The 20,565-nt window shown below is 26.3% G+C and overlaps 1 protein-coding gene across 3 annotated transcripts in view; it reads left to right on the top strand.

Annotated features, from left to right (window-relative positions):
- Positions 1-20,272, top strand: part of LOC145246004 (N-acetyl-D-glucosamine kinase-like) — a 238,909-nt gene extending 218,637 nt beyond the window's left edge. For all 3 annotated transcript variants that reach the window (XM_080107803.1, XM_080107806.1, XM_080107804.1), the window contains 2 exons: positions 11,605-11,683; positions 19,915-20,272. In XM_080107803.1, the coding sequence (XP_079963929.1) occupies positions 11,605-11,683; positions 19,915-20,096 (261 nt within the window). In that variant the 3' untranslated portion in view covers positions 20,097-20,272. The remainder of the gene's footprint in view (positions 1-11,604; positions 11,684-19,914) is intronic.
- The last annotated feature ends 293 nt before the right edge of the window (positions 20,273-20,565 follow it).

Here is a 20,565-nt window from a genome sequence, read left to right on the forward strand (position 1 = left end):
TGGTACTCTTGCAGAATTGGATCTGGATCCTCGGGAGTTATCATCAATCATGGCTTGGGCTCGACCAACATTCAGTGGATTAAGCCGAAAGTTCCTAAAACGTTGAAACGCTAAATAGTTTTCTTTTTTATTGTATTCAAAAATGTGAGTTTTTAATTAATATTTGAGTAAGGGGGGGTACTATACACAGATTCGAAAAAGTTGTCCAAAAACGAATAAATGAAAGCAAAGGTAAGGTAAATTACGTTTCTATCTAACTGAATAATTTTTTAGTGTTTTTATTTAATGTAAAATGTTTAATCAGCTCAAAAAACTCAGTGTTTATCTATGTATTTGAAAAAGGTGAATGGTCGCGGACTCTGTTGAATACGTTAAGTTTGACAAAATCAGTTAAAAACTATACAAAACAGTGTCAGACACCTACTGATTATATGTTATTGTGACATAGGCTGACATATTCCGTGGGTTTCTGATAGTATTTATTTGAGTCGAAGTCTTTCTTTTTTTCTATATAAGAAAATATGAACTTTTTTTTATTATTAACACTATAAATTGTTTGGTAAAAGTACAGTTTTTTTTCGAATAAATTTTACGGATTGGTAACTTGCTTAAATAATATTTGGTGCTAATGCAGAGAGTGGTCTGCGCTATTTTTTAAATCGTATTTCCAGGTTTAATTAAAGTTTTATTATATGTTTATTTTATTCAATTGTAAGGTTAAAATACAGATTAGGTACAAAATACCCTCCCCTAACAATTTAATAAACAAAACATGGTATTTATCCAGAGAAAGTACCGTGCTAAAATAATAACGTTATTTAGAAAGCCATTCTTAACATTTGTAACTATTCTATACTTTCACCTAACAATTTAATAAACAAAAGATAGTACTACCGTTATTTAGAAAGCTATTCTTAACATGGGGAGGGAATTTTGCATCTATTCTATACTTTCACCTAACGGTTTAATAAACAAAAATAGATAGTACGTATGCATAGAAAATACCGTGCTGAAATAATGTTATTTAGAAAGACATTCTTAACATGGGGATGATATTTTGTAACTATTCTGTCCTTTCACCTAACAATTTAAAAACAAAACATGGTACTTATGCAGAGAAGCTACTCTGCTGAAATAATGACATTATTTAGAAAGCCATTCTTAACATGTGAATAGGGGTGTTTTGTAACTATTCTGGACTTTCACCTAACAATTTAATAAACAAAAGTTAAACTTAAGCAGACAAGAAACAGTACTGAAGCATTAACATTATTTAGAAAGCCATTCTTAACATGGGGAGGGAGGAGTTTTCTAACTATTCTGTACTTTCGGTGCTAATGCAGAGAGTGATTTTTTTAATCGCATTTCCACGTTTAATTAAAGTTTTATGATATGTTTTTTATTCAATTGTAAGGTTAAAGTACAGAATAGGTACAAAACCCCCTCCCCGTGTTAAGAATGGCTTTTTAAATAATAACGTTATTATTTCAGATTAATGTTTTGTTCTTTGCTTTTTTTACTGTATTTTTTTGTTTATCTTTAAGAAAACCTTTTTTACCAAAAATTGAAAGTACACGTTTTTTCAAAACGCAAGCGACAAACTTTTTTTTTGCCTGATATAATAAAGTAAAAATGTTTAAATAAAAACTTTGGAAGATAAACAAATGAATTATGTTTTTTTTTTGGTTTTTTTACTTATCGAGTAAACAGAAAATAAAATCTCGTTCGTTTCGTCAATTCGTGGGTGTGAAATGAATCGAACCGGAAGTTCAGTTCTATCAACAAAACAGGTTCGCACGAACAGCTTACGAAAATATATTTATTTTATTTAATATTTTAATAATTGGCGATGTAAATTTATTTTAATAACATAAAAACATCCCTCGACTCTAAAGATGGGTTCTCTGAAAATTTCAAATAAATTGGTAATGTAGAACTATGGATATATTAACTTTGAACGAACCAAGAATTACATTTTTATATATATACTAGCTGTACCCGGCCATGCGTTGCTGTGGCTCAGTTTGTTAAAATGGAACACATGTGAAAGTAGAGAAAAGTTTGATTCTTTTTTTCAAGAGAATGTACAAATTATTTATTTTTTTTTAACAGATGTTAAGAAAATAAACAGAAAAATACTTCCATCATTAATTATGCAAAAAAATAAATAAAATGTTGATTTAGTGTTTCAATATGCTTATAAATTACGATAAAACTTGCTGAGTATGCACTGTTTTACGGTTGTTGTAAAAATGGAACCGAAACTTAAATTTCGCTTCATTTTAATCTTTCTTAATTTTTTAATTGTGCCCCCCCCAAACGAATATAATCAAAACAGTAACATTCAACAATTGTACTTTATGTATATAAAACACAAAATGAGTGTTTGTATTACTGTACACATAGATTCGAAAAAGTTGTCAAAAAAACAAATATATAACAAATAAATGTTATCAAAGGCAAGATAAGTTACTTTTCTACCTAACTGGATATGGGTTCAGTGTTTTTACTTAATGTAACAATAACATGTTTATTTTTTTTGTTGTTTTCTGTATACAAAAATGTGAGTTAGTAATTAATATTTGGTTGATGGGGGGGGGGGTACTATACACAGATTCGAAAAAATTGTCCAAAAACAAATAAATGAAAGCAAAGGTAAGGTAAGTTACGTTTCTACCTAACTGAATAATTGTTTAGTATTTTTATGTAATGTTTAATCGGCTCGAAAAACAGAAATGGTCGTGGACTCTGTTGAATACGTTAAGTTTGGGAAAGTAAGTTGAAAACTAAAAACTATACAAAACAGTGTCTGAAACCCCACAAATATATGTTACCATGACATAAGCTGGCATAATCGGTGGGTTTCTGACAGTATTTTGTATAGTTTTTTAGTTTTAACTCACTTTCTCTAACTTAAAGTAATCAACAGTGTCCGCCACCATTTGTAGCTTTCAAATACACCGATAAACACTGTTTTTCAAGCCGTTTCTAAACGTTACATTAAATGAAAAGAGTTCATATTACTAAACACAGATACAAAAAAGTTGTCAAAAAATAAATATATATATAACAAATAAATGTTATCAAAGGCAAGAAAAGTAAATGTTCTACCTAACTGGATAACATTGTAGTGTTTTTATGTAATGTATAATCGGTTCAAAAACATTCAATGTTTATCGGTATATCTGAAAATTACAAATGGCAGCAGACTTATTCGAACACGTTAAGTTTGGGGAAATTTTCGGAAAATGATTTTAAACTAAAAAACTATACAAAATACTTTTAGGAACTCACTCAATATATGTTATCATGGCGTAGGCTGGCACATAGGTGACGACTTTTAAAAGTCCCTTTTAGTGATTACCTGGTTTGAGGATATTTGTACAACTAAACGGCAAATCTGCTCCAAAAAATCCGGTATTATTTTACTTTAAGGTCCGTTTCACGTTCGTATATAACGAAATATTTTATTGTAGATTTTGGTGGGCTAAAAACGAATCTGCAAACCGTTTCCGTAGCAAAAAGAAAGTTTTCATAATATTCATGAAATTACTTTTTCGAAAAGTGGGTGATCACTTTTCAATGTAAATTTAACTTAGAATGAGCACCCACTTTCTGGCCACCGGAGAGAGGGGCATTTTTCTGTATGTTTCTTGGCTAAAAAGTTTTTTGTTTGATTTCTTTTGCATGGTAAATAACCCCTGAACTCTGGGACTATTTTCCATTTCACAGACGTAGCCTTTGTTTATGCTACGCATGAGCATCAACGAAAACTGTTAAATATGCACTCACGTACCAAACTGCCTTGTCAAAAAACCTTTAAGCCAATAAACACGAAAATAAATGCCCCTTCCCCGGGTGGCCAGAAAATGGGTGCTCATTTTAAGTTAAATTTACATGGAAAAGTGATCACCCACTTTTCGAAACAAAATTTCTTCATATCATGAAAACTATTTTGGTACTAATTGAGCGTTGATTTCCATGGCGACCCGCAGAATTATTTAATGGTCGTTCCCTTAGTCCCCCCCCCCCCCTAGTCAAGGCTAACGCATGTGCACGTAACATTTTTTATTTATTTACTTACATGGCGGAGTTATACAACCATGTGAATTTCTATACTGATAGGGTTTTTGAAATTTTTTCACTGGATTATTATTGATTGAACACTAACCAGATTATGAAAAAAAAATTGAAAAAAAAAAAATTATTTCAACATTTGAAAGGTGTACTCATTTTTTAGTTACCACGTTCTGGTAAATCGGTCACCCATTTTTTTTTTTTTTTTGGCTAAATATGGAAGTGTCTTCGGGAGATATAAAATGGTCGCATGTTGACGAAGCAATGTATCAGGAGGCGTACGAGATGGAAAATTATTGGTAAATTTTTAGATTCGGTCCACCTCCTCAATTTTCTTTTAAATGACGACTTGTAATGGTTTTCGACTATGCTGAATGCAAAAATCGCATTGAAATTTTGCAGAAATAAGTAGTTATCAAGATATAAAAAGTTGTATTATGCATTGTAATCTTTGGCGGCCATCTTTTTTACGCGCGTGCATTTGTTTATGGCGCGTGTGCGTGTAAAAAGATGGCTGCCAAAGAATACAATGCATAATATAACTTTTTATAACTTGATAACTACTGATTTCCGCAAAATTTCAATGCGATTTCCATATTCAGCATACTCGAAAACCTAGAAATGTCGTCATTAAAAGGAAAATTGTGGAGGTGGACCTAATCTAAAAAATACCAAATTTTCGGTACTCATGCAGAGAGTGATCCGTGCTGAAATAATAATGTTATTATTTTAAAAGCCATTCTTAACATGGGGAGGGTGTTTTGTACCTATTCTGTACTTTAACCTTACAATTGAATAAAAAAAAACATATCATAAAACTTTAATTAAACGTGGAAATACGATTTAAAAAATAGCGCGGATCACTCTCTGCATTAGCACCAACATTTCTCCAGTATGTTAGTGAAATTTATAATACTTTAAAAAATTTAAAAAAAAAACAAAAGTTTTGAAAAAAACAAAAAACCCTTACCTTTCATAAAAACAAATTATTTAAAAAAAAACAAAAAAACACCCACAAACTGACTTTTAACTAAATAAATAAAAAAAACTCGAAACTTTATTTTCATAAAAACAATAAAAAAGTCATGTGCAATCTATTTTTCTTTGAGAAACAAATATATTTCTGACTTACAAATGCGCTAGAGACTCATATTATTTTTACTTTCTATGGTTTTGATATACTGCGTTTTTATTGGTTACAAAATGGGTGACTGATTTATCAGACCGTTGTAACTAAAAAGTGAGCACCACTTTCAAATGTCGAAATAATGATTTCTTTTTTAATTTTTTTTTTTTTTAAATAATCTGTTTAATTAGTGTCGAATCAATAATAATCCAGTGAAAAAAATTTCCAAAAACCTATAAGTATAGAAATTACGCATGGGAGTACAACTACGGCATGTTCGCACTTACTTTTACAAAGATTATTTACGTTAACTCTTTTCATAAATAATTTTTTAAAAAAAGTAACCAAACCATTTATTGATAATCTGTCACGTGTACAAACATTTATTTATTTATTTATTTACGTAGGCTTAATCTTTTCATGAATAAGAAAAGTTTTACTTTTTAAGAAAAATAAAAGGAAAAAATGCAGAGAGTGATCCGGGATCTGCGCTATTTTTTAAATCGTATTTCCACGGTTAATTAAAGTTTTACAATATGTTTTTTTTATTCAATTGTAAGGAATTCAATAAGTACAGAATAGGTACAAAACACCCTCTCCTCCCCATGTTAAGAATGGCTTTTTAAATAATAACATTATTATTTCAGCATGGATCACTCTCTGCATGAGTATCATAAAAATTAATACAAATAATACTTATCTCAATAAGTGAAAGGCTAATTTCTACCGGAAATGAAATGGGGACAATCTCGCAGTTACAAAAAATATTTTCATTTATAATTTAATATTTTTATAATTCGCAATGTTAAATTATTTTAATAACATGCAAACATTCTTTGACTTTAAAAATGGATTTTCTGAAAATTTCAATTAAATTGGTAATGTGGAAATATGGTTCTATAGACTTTGAACGAACCAAAAATTACATTTTTATATATATAGATAGATTATATATATATATATATATATATGTAACTCTTGGTTCGTTCGTAATTAATAGTCTAAATAACCACTGGACGGAGTGCTTCCACATTTTGGTATATGTTTACTGTACACATGCGTGTTTCTATATATCTCTTTTTAATTATAACATTATACTTAATTTTTCTATTATAAATAGGTGGTTTTCTTTGTACGGATGGGCCATTTTTTGGGGCGGGGACAATTATTTCACACCGCGTGCCATCACATGACATCACAAATGGAACTTTTATATACCAAATTGACTTTTTTCGTTTAAAAATGGAATTATTTCTCTTTCGTTAATATATATATTTTTTAATATTTCGTGTTTTATATACATAAAGTACAATTGTTGAATGTTATTCTCTTGATTATATTTGTTTATATTAATTAAAAAAAAAAGATTAAAACGGAGCAAAATTTAAATTTCCATTCCATTTTTACAACAATCCAGCATGTATTTCGCAAGTTTTATCGTAAGTTTTATCGTAAGTTTTATCGTAAGTTAACGAGCAACCCATAAAATTTGGTAACTGAGTGTTAAAATATTGTAAAAAAAAAAAAAAAAAAAAATAGAATCTCTCCCTAACATACTGGCAATAATTTGGTTCCGTCCTTCCCATGAGTGTTCTAATAAGACGGATTGATTTACTAGGATCTGTATCAGAAGCTGAGCAAAATTATTTAATTGTTGAATTTTTTGCATTTTGGTTAAATTTGTTATTTTGCAATCGCTAAAAGCCCACACAAAAATTGAACAAAAGATAAAATTAAAAAGAATGGTACTCATGTAGAATTTACCCCCCCCACACACACACCCCGGATTCCAATTAGTTTAGGGTTCGACCTGCCATCGTGGTGGCCGAATTCAGCTGAGCGTTGTCCAAATGTTTAAACACTAAACCAACATTTTATTTATTTTTTTGCAGAATTAATTAATGATGGGAGTATTTTTTCTGTTTATTTTATTAACATCTGTTGACCAAAAAAATAATTTGTACAGTCTCTTGAAAAAAAAAATCTAACTTTTCTCTACTTTCACCTAACTATTTACAGTGTTCATATAAAGCATTCATCTTTTCTTTTTATAATAAAAATTCGGGGTACTCCTTGGGCGTTGAGTTCCATGGCGACCAGCATAAAAAACACACGTCACTCCCTTCCTGCCATAAGCGCACGTAACACTTTTGTATTTACTAACGTTGTCGTAGTAACTAAACGATTATCTGTCACATTATTTTGAAAAAAAGTTTTACTCTTTATGAATATTCAAAAAAAAAATTACTAAACATTTATTAATAATGTCTCACTTTTACAGACATTTGTTTTTAAATTTCTTAAATGAGGACTTTTATCAACTTTTTTTTAATAGCATTTGAGGATGGGTATGCTGACATTTGTTTTAATTTCTTTTTAAATGACTTTTTATCGACAGCATTTGTGGATGGGTAAAAAACGAAAAAAAAATAACTAAACCATTTACTGATAATTCTCACTTTTACAAATATTTTTAACAAATAAATGTTATCAAAGTCAAGATACCGAGAAATTGTCAGTAAATGGCTTAGTTATTTTTTTCGTTTTTTACCCATCCACAAATGCTATTAAAATAAAAGTCGATAAAAAGTGATTTTAAAAGAAATTAAAAAAACAAATGTCAGCATACGCAAAGGCTATTAAAAAAAGTCGATAAAAGTCGTCATTTAAAAAGAAATTTAAAAACAAATGTCTGTAAAAGTGAGACATTATTAATAAATGTTTAGTAATTTTTCTTTTAATATTCATACAGAGTAAAACTTTTTTCAAAATAAATAGTGTGACAAATAATTGTTTAGTTACTATGACAACGTCAGTAAATAAAAAAAGTGTTATGTGTGCTTGCGTCAGAAAGGGAGCGATGCGTGTTTTTTATGCTGGTCGCCATGGAACTCGACGCCCAAGGAGTACCAAATTCTGTTTTCAAGAAGAAACGTTTACTACCAACTTTCTTTTTAAAAAAAAGTGCAAGTTTTCCTGAAAAAAAAACTTTCACCTAACAATTTATGGCAATAATAGCGACCCAATAAAAATCTACACTTTATTGCCGAAATTGGAGACGCTATTTTTTTTCATGCACTTGCTATCCAAATCTAGAGGCGACATCATTATATGGCCGAACGATTCCTTCCGGAAAGGGAAAGTATAAATTTACAAAAATTAACATTTATTAATTCTGGAAACGTTAAATTAAACTAAAATTATCATTTATTACTTCCAGAAACTTGGTAAACCGATATTACTGGAGAAAATGAATCTTGACAACTCCAAAAAAAATGTTTAAAATTATTTATTTGTTCGAAAAAAAAAAACAAAAAAAACTATTTTATAAAAGTCCAATGTTGCTTTAAAAGTAAATAAAGAAAGTGAAAGAGAACATATATCCGTAATTGTTTAATTGGAAATGTTTCGATTTAATTGATGAGAACGGGAAACTTTTTCATGGAAAAGTAAAGGACAAGGAATTCAACCTGGAAAAGTAAAGAACAAGATATTCTAGTAAAGTAAAAAATAAGAATTTTTTAGACTTAAAATATTGCAGCTAAAAATAAAATTTGAATATTGATAAATATTTTATTTATTATTTGCATATGTTGTTGTTTATTGTTGAGTTAGAAAGGGTGTCAGTCGCTGTATTGAACTTATTTTCCCCCTATTATTTGCATATATTTATGTAGTGAAAATTGTTTGAATAAAATTAATTCGTTAGTTAGTTAGTTAGTAGATGGAATTAATAATTTTATAATTTACATAAAAATGAATTAAATGATCCTAATTATGATATAATAAAATTATTAATTTTTATGTAAATTATAAAATTATTAATTCCATCTACACCAAACACCAGTCATGAGCTGGTACCATTCGATGTGGTACCAAACACCACCCCCGCCTTCACCGAAGAGCAGGATCTCAGACCTAAGTCTGACAAGTCAGCTCTAACATTCGGTAAACATCACGACAAAAACCGAAAAAGGAGAGATAGCGCATGTTTAAGGCTTTTGAATCTGAGGTTCTGATCATGGAAGAGGTTCAGCAACAGGAAATAGCTTTCCTTTCAGATAGTCAGGCAGCTATTAAAGCATTGGAGAATAATACGGTAAGATCCCAAACCGTACTGTGCTGCATTGAAAATCTAAACCATCTAGGAAAAGAAAACCGCATATCTATTTCATAAGGAGAGTTAAAAAAAAATTAGTTATTAAAAAAAAGTTCGGTTTTTTTAATTATAAAAAAAACCGATACACGGTATTGAACCTAAAATCTTTCCACCAACCCCCGGTACTCTAATCGTAACGCTAACATGTCATATTGGCAAAATCGTAGTAAAAAATATTTATATACAAAAAAAAGTTATGCAAAATAAAAAAAAAGCGTTAGTCACTTATGTATGTACTTACTCTCCTGTTTGTGAACCCACATATTTTGTTGTAACTTTTTTTCTACTGAACCAATTTTCGAAAAAAATTTTTTCAAAATGTAGCTAATGAGGTGTTCTATCCAACTCTATAACCTGTTTGAAATTTGGTTGCGAACAGAATTAGTGGTGGGAGTTTGAATGTGTCTCGATTCATTCAATTTCGGACTTAAGCATATATTCAACCACTACCGTGGTTGAATGATATATAACATATATATATACCATATATATATAACATATATATAACACATATATATATAACATATATATATAACATATATATATGTTATATGTATGTTATATATATATATATATGTTATATGTATGTTATATATATGTTATATACACATATATATATATGTTATATGTATGTTATATATATATATGTATATATGTATGTTATATATATATATATATGTTATATATGTATGTTACATATATATATGTTATATATATATGTATGATATATATATATATATTTGTTACATATATATATATATATATATATATATATATGTTACATATATATATGTTATATATATATGTTATATATATATGTGATATATATATGATATATATATATATATATGTTATATATATGGTATATATATATATGTTATATATATGGTATATATATATATGTTATATGTATGTTATATATATATGTTATATGTATGTTATATATATATGTTATATGTATGTTATATATATATATGTTATATATATGTTATATATATATCTTATATATATATCTTATATATGTATATGTTATATACATATATATATATGTTATATATATATATATATATATATATGAGCAAAAAGTTAATAAAATATGTTAAAAAACACTTTGAAATGAGTTAAAAACATATTTAATCTGAAAAGGAAACACTAGATAGGACTATCCATTTATCTTATGTTTCCTTTTCAGATTAAATATGTTTTTAACTCATTTCAAAGTGTTTTTTAACATATTTTATTAACTGTTTGCTCATATTATAAGCTCTATTTCCTATTTGGTTTTATCAAGCTTTTACATCTGGCTGAGATAATTTTATAAATATTAATTCTTTAATATTTATAATATACTTTAATTTTACCATCTTGTATCATTTTGGTAAATTTAATTTTAATTTTTATTTTATATGTAATATATATATATATATATATATATATATATATATATATATATATATATATGTTATATTTATGTTATATATATGTATATATATATATATATATATGTATGTATGTTATATATGTATATATATGTATACATGACTCCTGCAAAGTCCAATGATATCATGAAAGTAACAAAACTGCTTTGCCATCCAAGTATACTTTCTCTTCGTCTGAATTCTAATCTTCATTACATTTCTTAATACAACAAACTACTTTCTCCCTTTCAATTTGATCTGCCTTTCTTGTATTCCACAAACTGAACAACGGATTTTTCCTATGATCATTTGTTTGTTCTCCATTCTGAACATTTTCATAGCATTCCTCAAAGTCTTTAATCTAACAAGTAGATTTTTCATTGTTTCACAATACTAAATCATCAACCCGACAGCATTTCTTTTGGAAAACCCATATGAAACCCAGTGGACAATGTTTCTAAAATTCAAATGCAAAGCAACAAACTCAGTACAGAACCCTGATGCACTCTTACTTTAACCAAAAAAACTTTCACTAAATGTGCTGTTAATCATAAAATTAATTTGAGCATTTCTATATCTTGCTTGAACAATCTTCACTGATCACTCATTTGTCTCTAATTTATGCAAAGCCCACCACACCTCTCTTTGTATTCTGTCAAAAACTTTCTCCAAATCCACAAAAGCCAAATCTAGGTTCTGCTTTTCAAGAATGTCATCAGAAACTGATTAACTGCTTTATATGTTGTTTTTTTCATGTTATATGGTTTTTTTCATGTTGTGATATATGTGATTATGTATGAGTATGTATTTTTGCTTTTCTTCAGGAATTGGTCACTTGCAATGGAGGTCTTCACATTGTATGCGTCGGATCAGTTTGGAAGAGCTGGGAATTTATGAAAGATGGTTTGTTTTTTTATTAATCAAAATTATTTTAAACAATTTATTGTTATTTTCACATAAAATATCCAACAAAGATGTTCGGTTTGTATTGTCCAGAATATTTTTTTATTGACACAATTTTTTTTTGGTTCATATGTAAGATTAAAAGACACAATTTTTTTTTTTTGGTTCATATGTAAGATTAAAAAACACAATTTTTTTTTTGTTCATATGTAAGATTAAAATAATTCTATCAATGAGGTTCGCAAATGTTGTCTCATATCATAAAAATGCTGTATGTGTATATAACATCTATTTTTTTTTTACGTCTTTTTACTCATTAACCTCACCCTTCTTCTAATGTTCCCTTTCTCTACTCTTTGGTAACTTGTTTCCTTAGAAAGAAAGAAAGGTTATCAGAAACTAACTCCTTTATTTAGTTTCAGTATTGTTTTGGGAACAACTACTGGTAAGAATGAAATTATTTAATCCCTTCCTATTAATTTGGTTCCAACAGAATGAATAGTTTACAGTATTGTTTTGATTATAACAAAGTTCAAGGCCACATTGAATCTGATTATGTGAGAATAGTTTGTGATCAGGCTTAAGATATTAGAAATCTATTTTGAGTAAATGAAATAGAGTTGGAGTGGTTGTTGGAAAACGTGATAAAATTTATATGTTATATATTATATAAAGTTTTTATCAAGAACACATTTATCCCAAATTTTTAAAAGATATTCTTAATTTGTTATCAGACATGCTGATATATATAAAAAAAAAGAATTCTCTCTCAGTTTGTTGTCTTGTTTGGCTTGATGAAATGTCAATGTGCTGGCAGTTTGATTCTGTTTGTTGACTTGTTTGGCTTGATGAAATGTTAATGTGCTGGCAGTTTGATTCAGTTTGTTGACTTGTTTGGCTTGATGAAATGTCAATGTGCTGGCAGTTTGATTCTGTTTGTTGACTTGTTTGGCTTGATGAAATGTTAATGTGCTGGCAGTTTGATTCAGTTTGTTGACTTGTTTGGCTTGATGAAATGTCAATGTGCTGGCAGTTTGATTCAGTTTGTTGACTTGTTTAGCTTGATGAAATGTCAATGTTCTGGTAGTTTGATTCACAATTTGCTCAACAGTTTAGGTATCTCATTCTTCTTTACCAATCAAACATTTTCTCAGCATCCAGATTTATATTCATCATTGACCTTCTCTAATCTCATACTATTATTCTTTGACTTGTCTTTGAATTCAATTGTAATCAAATGAAAGTTAAATGACTTAATCGCTTGTTAAAAAAGGTGTTTTCGGAAAAGCTAAGAATGTCAAATATCGTTAAAGGAGATTAGTGAAAGTTACAATCTGTCAGTACAAACAATATATTTCCAAAGGATTAATTAATAATGTTATGAGTTGAGATTTTGAATCTTCTCTCTACATATTTCTTGTATCATTCACTGTATATCTCTACTATGCAAGTTTGAACCTGAAAAGGACTGATAAAACTAAACAATTTCATAAGAATTTTTATTTGGTAAGTTATCCAGAGCCATAGTGCTACAAGCTAAACCTTCGTTATGTTTTTGTTATCTATAACTTTCTTTATTATCACCCATCTTGTTGATATGCAGTTTTGACTTATGTTGAAGACACATTCATAAACTTCATGAGTTTTCATGTTTTTTATTTCTTTCTCCTTTGCATCAATCACATCTTTTGCTTGTTCTTGTTCAGGTGTCAAGAAAACAACATAATAAATAAAATTACGATTGTATAAAATTATAATTGTATAAAATTATAATTACATAAAATTACGATTGTATAAAATTATAATTACATAAAATGATTGTATAAAATTATAATTACATAAAATTACGATTGTATAAAATTATAATTACATAGAATTACGATTGTATAAAATTATAATTACATAAAATTATAATTACATAAAATTACGATTGTATAAAATTATAATTACATAAAATTTCGATTGTATAAAATTATAATTACATAAAATTTCGATTGTATAAAATTATAATTACATAAAATTTCGATTGTATAAAATTATAATTACATAAAATTTCGATTGTATAAAATTATAATTACATAAAATTTCGATTGTATAAAATTATAATTACATAAAATTTCGATTGTATAAAATTATAATTACATAAAATTACGATTGTATAAAATTATAATTACATAAAATTATGATTGTATAAAATTATAATTACATAAAATTACGATTGTATAAAATTATAATTACATAAAATTATGATTACATGAAATTTTAATTACATAAAATTATGATTACATAAAATTGCGATTGTATAAAATTATAATTACATAAAATTACGATTGTATAAAATTATAGTTACATAAAATGATTGTATAAAATTATAATTACATAAAATTATGATTGTATAAAATTATAATTACATAAAATGATTGTATAAAATTATAATTACATAAAATTTCGATTGTATAAAATTATAATTACATAAAATGATTGTATAAAATTATAATTACATAAAATTACGATTGTATAAAATTATAATTACATAAAATGATTGTATAAAATTATAATTACATAAAATTACGATTGTATAAAATTACGATTGTATAAAATTATAATTACATAAAATTATGATTGTATAAAATTATAATTACATAAAATTATGATTGTATAAAATTATAATTACATAAAATTTCGATTGTATAAAATTATAATTACATAAAATGATTGTATAAAATTATAATTACATAAAATGATTGTATAAAATTATAATTACATAAAATTTCGATTGTATAAAATTATAATTACATAAAATTACGATTGTATAAAATTATAATTACATAAAATTACGATTGTATAAAATTATAATTACATAAAATTACGATTGTATAAAATTATAATTACATAAAATTATGATTGTATAAAATTATAATTACATAAAATTATGATTGTATAAAATTATAATTACATAAAATTTCGATTGTATAAAATTATAATTACATAAAATGATTGTATAAAATTATAATTACATAAAATTTCGATTGTATAAAATTATAATTACATAAAATGATTGTATAAAATTATAATTACATAAAATTACGATTGTATAAAATTACGATTGTATAAAATTATAATTACATAAAATTATGATTGTATAAAATTATAATTACATAAAATTTCGATTGTATAAAATTATAATTACATAAAATGATTGTATAAAATTATAATTACATAAAATTACGATTGTATAAAATTATAATTACATAAAATTACGATTGTATAAAATTATAATTACATAAAATTACGATTGTATAAAATTATAATTACATAAAATTATGATTGTATAAAATTATAATTACATAAAATTATGATTGTATAAAATTATAATTACATAAAATTTCGATTGTATAAAATTATAATTACATAAAATTTCGATTGTATAAAATTATAATTACATAAAATGATTGTATAAAATTATAATTACATAAAATTACGATTGTATAAAATTATAATTACATAAAATTTCGATTGTATAAAATTATAATTACATAAAATGATTGTATAAAATTATAATTACATAAAATTACGATTGTATAAAATTATAATTACATAAAATTATGATTGTATAAAATTATAATTACATAAAATTATGATTGTATAAAATTATAATTACATAAAATTATAATTACATAAAATTACGATTGTATAAAATTATAATTACATAAAATTTCGATTGTATAAAATTATAATTACATAAAATTTCGATTGTATAAAATTATAATTACATAAAATTTCGATTGTATAAAATTATAATTACATAAAATTTCGATTGTATAAAATTATAATTACATAAAATTACGATTGTATAAAATTATAATTACATAAAATTATGATTGTATAAAATTATAATTACATAAAATTACGATTGTATAAAATTATAATTACATAAAATTATGATTACATGAAATTTTAATTACATAAAATTATGATTACATAAAATTGCGATTGTATAAAATTATAATTACATAAAATTACGATTGTATAAAATTATAATTACATAAAATGATTGTATAAAATTATAATTACATAAAATTATGATTGTATAAAATTATAATTACATAAAATGATTGTATAAAATTATAATTACATAAAATTTCGATTGTATAAAATTATAATTACATAAAATGATTGTATAAAATTATAATTACATAAAATTACGATTGTATAAAATTATAATTACATAAAATTATTGTATAAAATTATAATTACATAAAATTACGATTCTATAAAATTACGATTGTATAAAATTATAATTACATAAAATTATGATTGTATAAAATTATAATTACATAAAATTTCGATTGTATAAAATTATAATTACATAAAATGATTGTATAAAATTATAATTACATAAAATTTCGATTGTATAAAATTATAATTACATAAAATTACGATTGTATAAAATTATAATTACATAAAATTACGATTGTATAAAATTATAATTACATAAAATTACGATTGTATAAAATTATAATTACATAAAATTATGATTGTATAAAATTATAATTACATAAAATTATGATTGTATAAAATTATAATTACATAAAATTTCGATTGTATAAAATTATAATTACATAAAATTTCGATTGTATAAAATTATAATTACATAAAATGATTGTATAAAATTATAATTACATAAAATTACGATTGTATAAAATTATAATTACATAAAATTTCGATTGTATAAAATTATAATTACATAAAATTTCGATTGTATAAAATTATAATTACATAAAATTACGATTGTATAAAATTATAATTACATAAAATTACGATTGTATAAAATTATAATTACATAAAATTTCGATTGTATAAAATTATAATTACATAAAATTACGATTGTATAAAATTATAATTACATAAAATGATTGTATAAAATTATAATTACATAAAATTATGATTGTATAAAATTATAATTACATAAAATTATGATTACATGAAATTTTCCACTTTTTTTAATAAGTGGAAAAATCTTGTTTTTATGGATTTGCAAGCAACACTTGTTTTATTTGGTAAGTTATCCAGAACCATAATGATGTGACGTGTATAACGCCATGTGTCCCCCATCGACAACATTGCCAACCCAATGGCATATCACGTTGCAAAAATGCTGAGGTGAAATAAAGGATCTCCACCTGCCAATTCTTAACGGCGGCTTTTAACATTACAAGACGCATAGCTTCATGGTTGCAGGTTGGTGAGTCTGTTTTTAGGGTGTGTGAATTTTCTTCATAGCAATGTTCTACAAGCTAAACCTTCGTTATGTTTTTGTTATTTATAACTTTCTTTATTATCACCCATCTTGTTGATATGCAGTTTTGACTTATGTTGAAGACACATTCATAAACTTTTTATAGGGCCATGCCATCCTTTATTGTTTTGTCTTCTATATAGTAAATGCTGTTCCTTGTCACATATTGTTCATCCACATAATGTCTTAAATTAAATCACAGTACTCTCTGAATTTTTTCATTTGATTCAGCGTCCATGAACCTTTTTCTCACAGAATGTAAGACATTTAAATATATTCTAACCATATCACTGGTTGTTGAAACATCCAATGCAGGTAACTGGTCTATCAAAACTGACGGCGTATTTATGTTGGATCCAAAATCAAGCTCATTTTGCCTATGTCCAGAATGATTCTGAAGAGAATTTTTGGCACTAACAGCCCAAGCCAAAGCTATTTCTGGTTCACATTTCTCATCTTTCAATGTTTTCTCCATTGCTTCAGCCAATATTAGATTGTAATGTTCCACAGTGCCATTACTGAATGGACTTTCAGTGGCTGTAGAGCAAGTTTTGATATTCAGTTTTTCATTCATCTCTCTGTAACCATCGTTATTAAATTCTCCCTCATTATCACTCAAGAAGCATTTGGGAACTCCAAAATACACATTAAAAATATGTTGCGAATAATTTCTTCACTCTGCTTGGTTTTAATAAGCAGCAGAGTACCTAGTTGTTGCGTCAATTAGGTGTAAAATTCAGCATTGGTTATGTCTGAATTCTTTTAAGTCCATACATACAGTGTCATTAAACCGGTTTCCAGAGCCAATCCCACCACCGGATGAAGAGGGAGGGGGGGGTCTAAGTTCAAACTGAACACAAATCACAGACATCCTTAACAAGAGCCAGAAATTCCTTATCATGAAAGACCAATGATACGAATTTCTCTTTTGGTGCATGAGCAAACTGTTTATATAATTTCTTAGCCTTCGTTTTCTCCATTCTAGAGCATTTTTAAAGCTTCACAATGTAACACAAAATTTGATGACTTTTCAGCCTACAAAACCATATTTGTCAATGAAAGACTATAATGTCCAGAAGTTGTCTTGTGCAATTTTATATATCTGCCTAAAATCTTACAGCTGTCACTTAAAATCTAGTATCATGCCAGCAGTTTTCATTGATTTGACTTCGTAACAAGGGTAAATCATTTTTGATAATGCTATATAATGTATGCTCTGATACCTTTTATGCCTCTTATAGTTACCAGAAATTTAACTGCTTTAATTGCCTTTATCACTAAAACAAAATGTCCTATTGGATTTAAAACTTTTCACTAACCACTTATTTCAGTCATTTAATGTACCAAGAAATACATCAAACCAAAGTTCTCCAGTAACAGTTTTAGAACAGGCAGAATCCAACATTGCCATACCCAGTGTTTCTTTTACAAGATTGGACATTTTTATATTAGAATCGTTTATCAATGTTTGATAACATGACTCGGAATTAATCAATGAGAGGTTTACATGGTTTGAATCCACAACAGTGTTAATATTTCTAGGAGTAAAACCAGTACAGTCTCTGGAAAAATGCCTTATAGAACCACATTTGAAACAACGAATTGTCCTTCCTTGTTTGTCCATTGGATTTTGTTTCCTTCGATAGAAGTTTTATTCCCTTTTACTTCTGTTTCGATTGAAATTTACAGTTTCAATTTCTTCCTTGATAGTGAGAACTGTTTTGCATTCCAATCAAAAACACTTTTTTAAATTATCCTTCATTGCTGCGTAACTTCCACATGTTGTCCTCGCGCTAATTTTTTGTTTTCTTTTGATACATTTGCTGCATTTAAAACAAGAAATGCTTGGATTCCTTCCGGCAGAGAAATTCTTTATTTCTGGAACAAAAATATGCCATTATGTTTTCGTCCCTTAAATATATCTCATTCAACTTGTCCATAATTATTTTTAATCCATCAGTTCGGCCGATATCTGTGAAGTCTAAGTATCAAATGCATTCTTATATGTTTGTAGCAATGATAAAAATACTACAGAGCCTTGTTTTTCCTTTGGTAAATCCATGAAAATAGACTATATACTCATGTCTTGTTTCCACTCAGTGTACATTCTTTCACTCTGCAAAATAGGTGGCTGTTTTGTAAATGATGTCATCTTAGTATTCCCACGACGATATTGAATATTCATAACTACATATAGATAACTAAATATATATAAGGGACATAACTAAATATATATAAGAAGGTCACCAAGTTTGATAATTCTACCATGCATCACTACTAAACATGCCTCTAACTCATAGTCACCAAAGGCTGGGAATTCAATTAATTGTACAGAAATTGAATTCCCAGCCTTTAGTGACTATGATTTCCATTTTTGTTTTTTAATTAAACCCAAAATCAAATTTCACTGTATTTACAATATAAAAGTGTTTATATTTCAAGGATTGATTTGTTTGAAAAATAAAAAAGTAATATTTTGCATATTGACTTTTGTTTCAGCCAAATCTGAAGTATTAATGAAAATATTTAGTTTTTATAAGCATTACAATAATATGTAATTTTTTACATATTTTTTATTAATAATATAATTTCATAATTTTTATTAATTCTGACATTTTCAAAGAAGTAATTTTGCCAAATTTCACCTTTATTCTAGAAATTATTTTATGATGATTTTTGATCATGTCTTGTTGCAGAAATTAATAACCTGAAATAAACAATATTTTTTAACTGGATTAATAATTCAGAATAACTTTATTTTTAATTATTAAAACTTAACAATTAAACAAATAATAGTTGATATTTCAACAACATTCAAGAAAATTCTACAACACAAGCAATGCAATGAAAAAATTCCCCTGATCCATGAATTTAATCATTTTCTCAAACTATCCATGTTTATAATTTTAATGTAAAACATTTTCATTTCCAGGTTTTCTTGATACATTGCATTCACCTCACATTGAATGTCGAAAGTTAAAAGAAGTCACTTTATTGAGATTGAAGAAAAATGCTGCCATTGGGGCTGCATATGTTGGAGCAAAGGCAGCAGGTCATGTTTTGCCATTGGATTATAAAAACAATGTAGATGTTTTTTATCATGCAGAGTTATGAACCCCTCACACAAATACTAAAAAATGCGTATTTTTAGTTTTCATATTTTATTCCTTCAATTTTTAAATAAATGATTTTTTAATGATATTTACTTAAAAAAGTAAATATTTCAACTTTTGAAGTCGGCTTTTTTTGGAAGTTGATGGATTTACAAAACATTAAATTTACAAAACATTCGAATGAGTATTTTGTTTTAACTTGTTTGATTGACTGAATTTCACTTAAAAATTCATTCTATTAATGAAATTGAAAACTGTTGCAACAAATCCAATTCTTTATTTTTGTATGTGGGTTTCACTTGATACTGAATTCTTCAACAAATATACAAAATGCCCGGCATGGAAGAGATTATTGGACATTTTTTTTTTCCATTGATTAATTATGATGGATTAAGCATATGATTCATATTGTTGTTGGTATATAATATTATGTATGTATTGAATTGATTTAAGAAAATGCTTTTTGGTTG

Source organism: Euprymna scolopes, chromosome 23, assembly GCF_053919585.1.
Source record: "Euprymna scolopes isolate OS-2025 chromosome 23, ASM5391958v1, whole genome shotgun sequence".
NCBI lineage: Eukaryota > Metazoa > Mollusca > Cephalopoda > Sepiida > Sepiolidae > Euprymna > Euprymna scolopes.